Genomic DNA, 13,953 nt, shown 5'->3' with positions numbered 1-13,953 from the left:
CACCAAGTTGCCCAGGCGGGTCTTGAACCTGCAGGCTCAGGCAATCCACTCACCTCAGCCTCCCAAAGCGCGGGATTACAGGCTGAGCCACCGAGCCCGGCTTATTTTTATTTTTTACTTTATTTTATTATAAAGGTGTAGGGTACAAGTCAGGACTAGGTACATAAGTGAGGTATGTGCAGGTGAAGTTTGGGCCTCCAACCGGTTCTCATTATCCCTGGTTTGTGATCAGGTACCCTTTGTATTGTTATATGTCCCCACGCCCTGCCTTCCTCCCCTGGCAGTAACCCTCGACTGCCGTTCCCTCCATGTGCTATTGTGATTTGTGTTCAGGTCTCACTTATGAGTGAGAACATGTGGTATTCAGTTTTTTGTTTCTGTGTGACAGATCACTAAGTATGATTATTTCCAACTCCATGCAATTTGCTGTGAAGCCCATGATTTTGTCCTTCTTTATGACTGCGTATATTTACAGACCATCCATAGGAGTTACATTACATTTGGTGGGGAAAGGGCACAGGACGTCATGGTATGCTGAATTATAGGTCAGGCTTTCTAGCTGCACTCAAATGAAGAAACTGTTAGAAACTCAGGATATGGGAAGTCACATGAAGGAGAGTCTAAGAGAGAATGAAGACCTGGGGAAAGGTTGACCAGCAGCATAGGCCTGAGCAGCTCCATGTAACAGCAGGCTGCAGGCATACTAGAATCCTTTCTTTTGCCTTTTAAAGCTGTAGAAGAAACACATTATACCTGCCCTCTATAAAAGAACTACAGTTTACTTTTAAAATTTATCTTAAAAATATGAAAATAGCAATTTATGTCTTGCTTCACATCAAAGTGTTTGGAAATGCCTAAGTCACCAACTCCCTGAAGGTAAAATCGATAATATGCTATACAATGTCATTGTTAATATTTAGTGGTACACTACAGATAGCCATCTATGAAGACCAAAGTTTCAAACTTACAAAGGAATACTCAGAGTAACGAAGCAATCTCCAGTCTCCAGTCTGGTCACAGACTGAGAGCAGTAGCTGATCATAGTAATTACTCACTACTTACAATTATGAAGATACTAAGGAAAGCCACACTTTGGACTGGACAATAGGTATGCCATGGCCTTTATTTTTGCATCAGATATAGCAAGTACACCCTCTATACAAAATTAGTCAATAATTCATGACCTACAACTGCAATGCAGTCACTAAAACCCCTATAGAAACCCTTACTCTCTCTCTCTCTCTCTCTATATATATATATATATATTTTTTTTTTTTTTTTTTTTTGAGTTGGCGTCTCACCCTGTCACCCAGACTAGAGTTGCAGTGGCATGCTCCTGGCCATCGCAGCCTCGACCTGTTGGGTTCCAGCGATCCTTCTGTCTCAGCCTTCCAAGTAGCTGGAACTACAGGCGAGCGCTACCACACCGGGCTAATTTTTTGATTTATTGTAGAGATGAGGTCTCGCCAAGTTGCCCAGGTGGACCTTGAACCTGCGGACTCAGGCAATCCACTCACCTGAGCCTCCCAAAGCGTGGGATTACAGGCTGAGCCACCGAGCTAGGCTAATTTTGTCCTTTTTTATGGCCACATAATATTCCATCATGTATATGTACCACATTTTTTTATCCAGTACACTTTCAATGGGCAGCACTGTTGGTTTCATGGTTTTTTGAAAATTGTATTTTAAAGATGTGGGGTACAATTCAGGGTTAGGAATACAAACATTGATTATGCAGGTACCCTTATTGATGAGGTCTCCCTCCCTCCCCAAGCGGTTTCCCTCAACTGCCAATCCCACCCCGCCTCCCCTGGCAGTTTCCCATTACTGTGAATCCCTTTCTTTTTTTTCTTTTTTTTTTTGAGTTGGAGTCTCACTCTGTCATCCAGACTAGAATGCAGCGGCACACTTCCGGTCACTGCAGCCTCGACCTGCTGGGCTCCGGCAATCCTTCTACCTCAACCTTCCAAGTAGCTGGAACTATAGGCGTGTGCTACCATGCCCGGCTAAACAAACTTTTTTTTTTTTTTTTTTGAGTTGGAGTCTCACTGTGTTGCCCAGACTGGAGTGCAGTGGCACGCTCATGGCCATTGCACCCTCGACCTGTTGGGTTCAGGCGATCCTTCTGACTCAGCCTTCCAAGTAGCTGGAGCTACAGGTGCACACTACCACGCCCGGCTAATTTTTGATTTATTGTGGAGATGAGGTCTCTCCAAGTTGCCCAGGTGAGTCTTGACCCCACGGTGAGTCTTGACCCCACGGACTCAGACAATCCACTCGCCTCAGCCTCCCAAAGTGCTGGGATTACAGGCTGAGCCACCGAGCCCAGCTGCGAACCCCTTTCTTATAGTATTGTAATAACTGTTCAAGGTCTGCTTATGAGTGACAACATATGGTACTCTGTCCATTGTTTCTCTGATAGATCACTGAATATGATTGTTTCATGTTTTTGCTACTGTGAATAATGCTGCAATAAAAACATGCATGTGCAGGTATCTTTTTCATAGAATGATTTGAGTTTCTCTGGGTATAATCCCAGAAGGGAGGATTGCTGTGTTGTGCAGAAGGTTGATTTTTAGAATTTTTAGGAATTGCGACACAGTTTTCCACAGAGGTTGTACTAGTTTACACTCCCACTGACAGTGTAGAAGTGTTTCTTTTCCCCATATCCTCTCCAGCATCTGTTGTTTTTTGAGTTATTGATAATGGCCATACTGACTGGAGTTAGGTGGTATCTCAGTGTGGTTTTAATTTACATTTCTTTGATGACTAGTGAGCCTGAGCATTTTTTCATGTATCTGTTGGCTGCTCCTAGGTCTTCTTTTAAGAAGTGTCTATTCATATATTTTGCCCACGTTTTCATAGGGCTGTTTGTTATTTTTCCTTTTGGCATGTTTGAGTTCCTTGCAGATCCTGGATGTTAGGCCTTTGTCAGATATATAGTTGGCAGATATTTTTTCCCATTTTATGGGTTGTCTCCCCGCTCTCTTGATGGTTTCTTTTACCATTGTGATTAGGTGCAATTGTTGCCCCTACTTTACTGAAGATGAAATTGAGGCACAGTTCAGTCAAGTAACTTGCATAAAGTCATGTAGTTTTTTTTTTTTTGAGTTGGAGTTCACTCTGTCACCCAGAGTGAAATGCAGTGGCCGCTCCTGGCCACCACAGCCTCGACCTACTGGGCTCCGGCGATCCTAACGCCTCAGCCTCACAAGCAGCTGGATCTACAGGTGCGCGCTACCACGCCCGGCTAATGTTATTTTTGATTTATTGTAGAGATGATGTCTCACCAAGTTGCCCAGGCGGGTCTTGAACTCGTGGGCTCAGGCAATCCACTCACTTCAGCCTCCCAAAGTGCTGGGATTACAGGCTGAGCCACCGAGCCCAGCCAAGGTCACACAGTTAAGTGGCAGAGGGGGATCTGAACCTAGCTGGCTGGCCTGACCTCTTGGTGGAACCAAATGGGAGGAATTCTGCTCACTACTTAAACCCCACCTCAACCAGAGAAGCTGTACTGCTGGGCATTGTCAGAAGACTACCACTGTTCAACGTTTGAAAACGACTGGTCTGCTGAAAAGAGGGCTGAAGTTTTATCTTCATTTTGGCTCTGAACTTTAGGTAAGTCATTCCTGGGTCCTGTTTCCTCATTTTTAAAAAGAGAGTATGGGAGCTGATTCCCTGTAAGATTTCTTCCAAGGTTTCTAATTGATTCTCCTCTGGGTTTAATTATTCATTTACAACTAATACAGGAATCAGCAGAACATGTTAAGTAACACCATGAGGATGCAATCAGAAAACTCTAGACTGTAGGGAATGATGCAACATAAATGATTTGGTTTTGTCAATAAATTACAAGGTTAGCCTACAGATTAAAAGACACTCAAGAAGCATATTAACCAATTGCAATGTATAGACCTTATTTGGGTCCTGATTCAACAAGCATGCTATAAAAAAATAAGTCTACTGGAGAAATTTGAACACTGACTGGATTTGAAGATACTAAGTTTAAGTGACAGAGTATGATTATTTAAAAAAAAAAACAAAACTGTGTCTGGCCGGGTGCAGTGGCTCATGCCTATAATCCCAGCACTCTGGGAGGCCGAGGTGAGAGGACTGCCTGAGCCCACTGCAGTTTTTTCAAGACCAGCCAGGGTAACTTGGTGAGACCTCATCTCAATAAATAAAAAAATTACCTGGGCGTGGTGGCGTGTGCCTGTATTTGCAGCTACTTGGAAGGCTGAGGTGAAAGGATCGCCTGAGCCTAAAAGGTCGAGATTGCGGTGGCTGTGAGCATGCCACTGCACTCCAGCCTGGGTGACAGAGTGAATCTCCAACTCAAAAAAAAAAAAAAAGAAAAGGAACCTTAAAAAATTATATCTTTAAGAGATGCCTACTGAAATAACTATTTTATGTAATCTTTGAGATTTGCTGCAAAATCAGCCTGTGATAGAGCAGATGTGGTTATTAATGGAAAAGAATAGTCGAGGAATTGAAAGTTATTGAAGCTGAGTGGTGGGAACAAGAAAGTTCATTATATAAATAGTATTATCTCTACTTTTGTGTATGTTTGAAATTTTCCTTAATAAAGGCCTTCAAATGATGATACATTTTATGCCTGTATAATACTAACAATTGCTAAATGTTAATACTGGTTTTAAAAAAAAACCCTTAAATTTGTGCATCTTGATTTCATACAAATGAACCATCTGAGCCTCTCTATTGCACTTGCTATCCACTGTTTAGCAATGCTTATAATCTGCTGTAAATTAACATCTTTATCCTTAGCTGTAGTCTTAACTTCTAAAAATCCAATTATGTCATAAGTTAAGCAACTGGGGCTAGTGCCAAGTCCTCTATCCATACAGAAAAGCATCCATTTTCAACTGACACAAAATGAATACAATAGCCTATGAGTTAATTATTGTCTTCAACCAAACAGCTTTAGAATGTGGTTAACAAAAGGGGGGTAGCTAATCCTTAGGGTGCAGTCTATAAGAGAAAGGATAAGATCACCTCATTAGTTCAATCCACTACAGGTAGGAATCAACATTCGAAATTACCAAAGATCATTGTGTGCAGTTTTTTTTTCTTCAGTTAAACTATTATGTCTTTCTGTAAGACACCAGAACACTATAATAATGTAGGTTTTTGCTCTAGGAATTAGCAATTCTGAACTAAATGCTTTATACACATTCAAGTACAGGACCCATACCTAGAAAATATATCATTTTTCCATTGAGTGATCTGGTTTCAGTAGCTTAGAATTACACAACCACATAATCAAACCAGGTGGGCAGTTTTGTGTCCTTCTCACCTGCAGATGAAATGAAAGCCACAATTTTGGAAGTCTAAGAGGGCTTCAATTATGTTCAACTTACATATACAATCGGGGATCTGAAGACAGAGTGTCAATGTTGATGTGCTGTTCCAGCAGACTGTAGGCCAGGATGGGCAAGGACGTGAAGCAGATATTGTACATTGTAAGGTAAGCAGCATCATACAGTGGCTGAAATGACAAAGAACAGAGGAAAAAAATTTATTGTAACAATCCTCTATAAGATGATATTTATGTATTTGGAAAAATTTCTAGCTAAAACAAAGTTTTCTTTCATGATTTTTTGTGCTAGCAAAGGAAACTTCATATCTAAGGTCACTAGCTGGTGTGACCAGAAAAAAAAAGAAACTAACACATTGGGATGTGTCATATTAATAAACGTCCCCTTTAATATAATCTTATTCAAAATGTTTACATGCTATAAGTTGTATTTTTAATAGACATTAACAACTTTTCAAAAGATTTTTTAGTAGCTAATAATTCTGCTATTCAGGAGCCATTTCAGCAAAGACTATTAAGTATAAGTAAGGAATCTTCAGAGAAAAGAAATATAGGCAGTAGTCAGTCTGTGTCACAGTTGTTTTGGATAATATTTTACATATTTTTGGTTAATATTTTTAAGTTCAAGTCCTTTTCTACCACTCTCTTTCTGAGAGGTTTCATGGTATATGTTCATTCTTCCTGATCTGAGTAATAAACCTAATTTGATCAACTTCAAGTGTGTTCCTAGTGGTTTTTGGCTGGAGAGCTTTGTCAGTCTTGAGCTTCTAAAAGAGAAGATGGCTTTAGCAGATTCATAAAGGACTGAACTAATATTATTACTTTATTGAAAAATGTTAAGGTATTCCATGAATCTCATTCTGATAAAAGTACTTAGTGAGTTCGGCATTTATTTACATAGTGCTAAATATTGTCATACAACCATTTTCAGTGAACTGAATAAATATTCCATATGTATATGTATTTTTCATACATATGAATGCCCTTTGAATAATAAAATGCATTTAACTGTGACACAAATTAACACAATTATGTATTTTCAAGCAGTAACTACTAACAATTATTATTATCATAATGGAGACTGATTCAAAAAAGTTGAGAATGACTTGAATGGAGCATTAGTTAATTCACTAGTTGACTTCAGAACATTTACTTAGTGCCTAAGGGACAAGTTCTGGGAACAGAGATGATTCATCTCCTGTCCATCAAGGAGTTCAAATTCTAGATGGAGAGGCAGAACAGGAGGTGCACAAGGAGCTGGGGATGCAACTCCTTGTGACTACAACTATGGCCTGCAGTAGAGACAACGCAAGAGATAATGGATGCAATATTCTCCATGAAGTTAAAAGGATGGCTTTATAAAGGACAAACAGGTACTTCCAACATACTTTTTATTTTTTTATTTTATTTATTTATTTTTTTGAGTTGGAGTCTCACTCTGTCGCCCAGACTGGAGTGCAGTGGCCGCTCCCGGCCACCGCAGCCTCGACCTGCTGGGCTCCGGCGATCTTTCCGCCTCAGCCTTCCAAGTAGCCGGAATTACAGGCATGTGCTACCACACCCGGCTGATTTTTTGATTCTTATTGTAGAGATGAGGTCTCGCTGCCCAGGCGGGTCTCGAACCCGCGGGCTCAGGCAATCCACTCACCTCAGCCTCCCAAAGGTGCGGGATTACAGGCTGAGCCACCGAGCCCAGCTCAACATACTTTTTATAAACAAAGATTCAAGCTCAGCAAACATATTCCACTGAATTAAAACATACCAAAAAAAAAAAAAAAATGGTGTTGCATTCATTTTAATTCTCAAAGGAAAGGAGTAATCCGTGTCACACAACACTACATTTTCTTTGGAAACTACCCATTTTCACTGATGAGTAAATTTTTTTTTTGAGTTGGAGTCTCACTTTGTCACCCAGACCAGAGTGCAGTGGCTGCTCCGGCCACTGCAGCCTCGACCTGCTGGGCTCCAGCGATCCTTCTGCCTCAGCCTTCCAAGAAGTTGGAACTACAGGTGTGTGCTACCACACCCGGCTAATTTTTAATTTATTGGTAGAGATGAGGTCTCACCAAGTTTCCCAGGTGGGTCTCGAACCCGCGGGCTCAGGCAATCCACTCACCTCGGCCTCCCAAAGCGCTGGGATTACAGGCTGAGCCACCGAGCCCAGCAATGAGTAAATTAAAAAAAATACAATTGAAATTGACTAGTGTATAATTTATTTTTGAATTTCATTCAAACAAAAGAAGCATCAATCTACTTTTGTTTCACCATCATACTTTAAGGTTACATGAGAGATAATTGTAATTTTTAGGTGCACAATTAGAGAAGACAGAATGTCCCCAAAACAAACAACAGGTTTAGTTGATAATACTGTTTCTTGTTAAACATGTTACAATGTTTTATTTCATGAAAAGAAAAGATAAGTACTATCCTAGCTAAAGAAAGAGTTGTTTTTTGTGTGACGAATCTAAATCCTGGTCCCATTTCTACAATCTTCACAGCCCACTTTCCAAGTTCCAGAGAACACCTAATATGGTTCAGAATTGAAAAGGCTGTCTACCCACAAATACTCCAAGGATATTTGCAATAAAAGCTGCTATATTAGCACCAGCACATAGGCAAAGTCAAAAATAAAGATTTCGCATTCCATGTCACCTTAAGAGAGATCTTCCTTTTACTGGAACACTTTCCCTCTTAGATGTCTGCATAGTTCCTTCTTAGCTCCTTCAGGTCTCTGTACAAATGTCAACTCATCAGCAAGACCTTTCCAGATCATCTTCTCTAAAATAGCAGCCATCTCCCCTAGTCATACTTTGTCCCTCTATTATGCTGCTTTTTCCATCAGAGCACATATCAGTACCTGACATAATATATTTGATTGTTGTTTGTCTCTTGCCCTATCACTATAGTGCAAGTTTCATGAGGGTAAGGGAGTTTGCTTTGATCACTTCTATATCCTCAGCACTTAGCCTTTTACAGAGTGGGCACTCAAGAAATATGTGTCAAGGCTGGGCACTGGGGCTCACGCCTATAACCTCAGCACTTTGGGAGACTGAAGCGGAAGGATTGCTTGAACCCAGCCTAGGCAACAGAGAGAAACCTTGTCTTTACAAAAAATAAAAATAAAAAAAAAATTAGCCAGGCGTGATGGCACACACCTGTTGTCCTAGCTACTAAAGAGTCTGAGTCAGGAGGATCGCCTGAGCCCAGGAGCTTGAGGCTGCGGTGAGCTGTGATCATGTCACTGTACTCCAGCCTGGGTGACAGAGTAAGACTCTGACTCAAAAAAAAAAAAAAAAAAATCGCCAAAGGAATGAACCAATAAACTTAACAGATGAGCAACTGAAGGAGCCAAACATCAACTCCTAAGGAAACCAAAGCAGACTAAAGACAGTCCAGGTTCTGAACCTCATCTAGATTTATAAGGAATAAGTCCTTTCTACGTACAACTTATGCTTTGTAAACCTGTTTTAAAAGGATAACATAACAGACTCATTTCAAAATAAAAATAATGTTTCAACCAGAGCAAGCCAACTTCCCTTTAGTACTTGGCTATAAATAAAGAAAATTTAGAATTAAAAAAAATACTGGCTGGACTCGGTGGCTCAGCCTGTAATCCCATGCTTTGGGAGGCTGAGGTGAGTGGATTGCCTGAGCCTGCGAGTTTGAGACCCACCTGGGCAACTTGGCGAGACCTCATCTCTACAATAAATCAAAAAATTAGCTGGGCGTGGTAGTGCACGCCTGTAGTTCCAGCTACTTGGAAGACTGAGGCAGAAAGATTGCTGGAGCCCAGCAGGTCGAGGCTGTGGTGGCTGGGAGTGTGCCACTGCACTCCAGTCTGGGTGACAGAGTGAGACTCCAACTCAAAAAAGAAAAAAACTTACATTTATCCAAGAAAGTGAGGAATTAGCAAAATTTTGGTCAATAGCCATTTGAACATTCAAGAAAAGCAGATCACCAGAATTTACAAAATACTCTGTAACTAATACTATTAGTTTTGAATACAAGAAGGCTGATGGCACTTCCTACAACTGGAAGATGCTTAATTCATAATGTGATCTGCTTAACTGGAACTATCAGGCTAATAACAAGGCATTAATGTAAGAGACAGCAAATCAAATGGCAAAGAAGCATGTTCAAGAGAAAAACAACAACAACAACAATAATTTCCCATGGAAAAGACTATATTCTCTTAATAATACTGTCAAGGAATTATTTAAAAAATCATTTTCTATCATGAGGAACCAACAGGAATAAAGCTTGCTTTTGAAATGTAGATACTTAGTCTCTAATACCTATGGCAGTGTGATGGTTCAGCTTGGAAAATTACTGAATTGCTCATAGATTAACTACAAAACTTCTGAGTCCCTGAATATTACAGCTCCTGTATTTAGCTATGCTTCCCACTAGAAACAAAGTCAAATCCATTTCAGCTGTTAAAATAAATGTGCCTCTCCATTTCATATCTAAGATATGTTTAGGAAACAATAGAGGGCAAAACATCTTAAGTCGCTTTAAGTAATCAAAGGCTATATCTAGGAATAACAGCTTCTGGGTCAGGTCAAATATCGATAATTTTCTATAAAATTAACCTGAGAAACTGAAAGATGTGAGATTTTATTTGATGAAATGTTAAACTATAAAATTTTAGAATTATGAAGCACATTTTATACATTGATAACAAGAAAAAAAATCAAAATACTCTTTTTAATGTTATCTCAACTCCAACAGGGCATACCAAAAACATTTCAAAACGAAAGTAACAATAAGAAAATTATTAAAGCAAAGACATAAACATTTGCTACTGTCAAGAACCAGGCCAAAAAGAATCTGTTAAATCAAAAAAGAGATCCTTTTACTTTGGATATACCTCTCTAATCTCTATAAATCTAATACATAAAGGTAATTTATTAACAGCAAATGTAAACTACATTATAACAGATAACTTGAGAAACAAACCTGTTGTGAGAATCCACAGAAGAACTGGTACAAAAACTGTGGCAAAATAAAACAAAGATTCTGGAAAAGAATGAAGACAAAAGTTAATATTTTCGCTTAATCAACTTGCTATGCTAAAATGGGAAACTATACTCCAAATATTGTAGTCATTCCTAAATTCATCTAATGTCAGAATGCAGTAAACCTGTATTGCAGAGACATATGGGAACAACTCAAAAACAAATGATTAATTCATATTAAGACCAACTTTTGCCTTACCAAGGCAGAAGAGGATCTTACTTAATTGCTAAAAAAACCTCTTGCTATTTTTCTTCCAGAGAAGAAATGATCAAATTAATATGAACACCTAGTGATACTGTACCTTAAATACCAATTAGATTTTCAAAATCATCATAAAGTAGACTGACAATGCCGTGTTTATTTAAAATTGATTAATGCTAGTGGGACACGATGGCTCATGTCTGTAATCCCAGCACTTTGGGAAGCAAAGGCAAAAGGACTGCCTGAGCCCAGGGGCTTGAGATCAGCTTGGGCAACTTGGCAAGACCTCGTCACTACAATAAATAATAAAAAAAAATTAGCTGGGCATGGTGGTGCATGCCTATGGTTCCAGCTACTTGGAAGGCTGAAGCAGAAGGAATGCCTGAGCCCAGCAGGTCAAGGCTGTGGTGGCCGTGAGCATGCCACAGCAGTCTAGCTTGGGTGACAGAGTGAGACTTCAACTCAAGAAAAGAAAGTTAATTATTGTTAATAAGTAGTTAGGGGCCGCGCTCGGTGGTTCTGTGCTTTGGGAGGTTGAGGTGAGTGGATTGCCTGATCCCGCGGGTTTGAGACCCGCCTGGGCAACTTGGCGAGACCTCATCTCTACAATAAATCAAAAAATTAGCCTGGCGTGGTAGCGCGTGCCTGTAATTCCGGCTATTTGGAAGGTTGAGGAGGAAGGATCGCCGGACCCAGCAGGTCGAGGCTGCGGTGGCCGGGATTGGCCACTGCACTTCAGTCTGGGTGACAGAATGAGACTCCAACTCAAAAAAAAAAAAAAAAAAAAAAAAATAAATAAAATAAAATAGTCAGGAAAACATAGATTATGTTGACACTAACAGTATTAACTAATGCTTTATTTCTTTTATTGCTGCCTCATCAATCAATATATCATTACCGAGAATCTATTATATACAACTGTGAGTGACATACAAAATAGTCACCTTCTTTCTCCAAAGGGACTTATTGTTTAATTGGAAAAATACTAAAAACGGATAAAAAAATACAAGCTGGGAATACACAAGGCAGTAAAAGCCACTAAGTATGACTGTAGAATACTAAGATTAATATCTTCAGGCAAAACTACCAGAACTAGAATTTTCAAATGAGTGCTACACTTCAAAGTAGGCTGCGCATTTCTTTGAATGCTGCTGTTACTAGTTCATGATGTGTCTGGACTTCTCTTCAGGAAGCCTCTTCAAGAGTTCACTTTTGAGTCATGTCAGAAAACTAGTCTCTTCCCTTCTCTCACACATTCTCATTCAGCTAATTCATCAGACTTAGCTGTGATAGACTTGAGGCTGTTTTTAAAAGTCAAATGCAACCTCAAAGAATGAACATTTGCCATGGCTGAGGACATTTAGATAAAAATACTATAGGCTCTGGGGATGTTAGTAAAGAAATGGGCTCTTTTGTTTAGTTTTGAGTTGGAGTCTCACTCTTGTTACCCAGGCTGGAGTGCAGTGGTATGCTCATGGCCACTGCAGCCTCGACCTGCTGGGCTCCCGCCTCAGCCTTCCAAGTAGCTGGAACTACAGACGCAAGCCACCATGCCCAGCTAGTTTTTGTGATTTATTGTAGAGACGATGTCTCACCAAAGTTGCCCAGGCTGCCTCAAACCCCTGGGTTCAGGCAATCCTCTTGCCTTGGCCTCCCAAAGTGCTGGGATTACAGGCTGAACCACCACACCCACCCTGCTCTTTTGTTTTGAATCTCGCCTGTAGCATGAAAATAAATGTCAGAGCTCCAAGATCATCACTTCGAAGAGCAATACTCATCTGTTTTTATCAGTCTTGGTACAATGTAAAATATTGTCCACAGTGTTTCTAGAGTTATATCTTATGGAAAAAAAGGTAAGTTTTCTGAGGTTAGAGGAGGTAGGGCTTGATGTGGCTCATGGGATTACTTCATGAGATGGGAAATGTCTGCCTGCCCCATTAGAATCTAAGTTCCCCGAGAAAAGGGGCATTACCTATCTTTTTCCATGGTGACTACTCAGTGCCTAAAACAGTGCTTGGCACATGCTCACACATCCAAAACATATTTGTTGACTGACTAAAGAAGTTAGATCTTGAACTAGCTCTTAAAGATGAATAGGATATGTTGATAGTAGAAACCAAGGCAAAGCAGAATGTGTTTTCAACATATATGGAAAGACAGGGTCAAACTAATCCTGAGACAATGGAGAGTAAAGTTTCTAAGGGCCAAGTTAAAAAGTGGCATTCTCTAAACATTAACCGGCTGAATTATGCAAAGAGGATTAAGAAACAGAAGGCAGAAAGGCTTGTCATTGAAGTACTCCAGGAGTAGAGCGATCACAATTTGAAAATGCAATGACAAGAAAAGAGAAAGGAAAGAATTCTTAGTTCAGACAAAGATGGTTGAAAACAACTCAGAAATCCCCTGGGAACAAAAGACAGCAATAAAAAAGAAATACTGCTAAGTTAGTACCATAATGATAATGAGATAGAAATACTAATGAACATAGAGGACATCAGCTAAATAAATAATCTCCTACATTTAGAACAGGGATATGTCAATTTCTGACCACTGGTCAACATTTGCTATGTTAGTGCTTGATTTGTTCTCTTTAACAGAACATTCCTTCCATCTGGTGGCAGTTGCTTGAATTGCAGGACAAAATCCTAAAGAAGCAAATCAAACCTCTGGAACAGAGTTAGATTACCAGGCAGATCTATATGGTAAATCTTCATAGGATCTCCTTCCTACTAGGGGGAGGTTAAGAGAGAACCATTTATTCCCATGAGGGGCTGTTAGTTACTGAATGCAAGGCCCAACAGACTCCAACTATGATGCAGAAAGAGTTCTAGACTGAGAGTAAATGAGTCTGTGGTGGAAATCTAGTTTAGTTACCTCCTAGATGGGGAGCCAAAGGCAAGTTAAATAATCTCTCAGAGCCCCACTATCCACGTACAAGGGAGTGGGACAAAAATAACCAGAGTTTATGTTTTGGAGGGTGGGCCCCCTGTAGTACAGGCTTCCCCCACTAGGTAGGTGGTCTAGGAACCCATTGGAATCAGTGTGTCAGCTAGCATCGTTGTGAGAGGTTGCATTCGACTTCAGTGAAATTTTTTTGAAGATTATTTCACTGTGTTTACCCATTTTATAATTGGTGATTTGCACGAACAACCTGCCCATACTGCGCTGAGTGTCCGACAGTTTTGGACCCAAAACAGCATAACCCTTGTGCCCCACCTTCCCTAATCACCCAATCCCACCCTGAGTGACATTTTTTTTTTGTTTCCTCGGCTCTGGCGATCCTTCTGCCTCAGCCTTCCGAGTAGCTGGAACTACAGGCGCGCGCTACCACGCCCGGCTAATTTTTTTTGATTTTATTGTAGAGATGAGGTCTCGCTGCCCAGGCGGGTCTTGAACCC

The 13,953-nt window shown here is 40.3% G+C and overlaps 1 protein-coding gene across 1 annotated transcript in view; it reads right to left on the bottom strand.

Annotated features, from left to right (window-relative positions):
* The window catches only part of LOC103249713 (phospholipid-transporting ATPase IG-like), a 42,885-nt gene that overhangs the window by 23,739 nt on the left and 5,193 nt on the right, over positions 1 to 13,953 (bottom strand). The window contains exons 3-4 of the mRNA XM_021707668.1: positions 10,295 to 10,354; positions 5,379 to 5,506 (exon numbers count right to left, since the gene is read on the bottom strand). Coding sequence (XP_021563343.1) covers positions 5,379 to 5,506; positions 10,295 to 10,354 — 188 coding nt within the window. The remainder of the gene's footprint in view (positions 1 to 5,378; positions 5,507 to 10,294; positions 10,355 to 13,953) is intronic.

Source organism: Carlito syrichta, unplaced genomic scaffold (assembly GCF_000164805.1).
Source record: "Carlito syrichta isolate Samal-C Ts95f unplaced genomic scaffold, Tarsius_syrichta-2.0.1 Scaffold123337, whole genome shotgun sequence".
NCBI lineage: Eukaryota > Metazoa > Chordata > Mammalia > Primates > Tarsiidae > Carlito > Carlito syrichta.
This window is presented reverse-complemented; position numbering and strand designations above follow the sequence as displayed.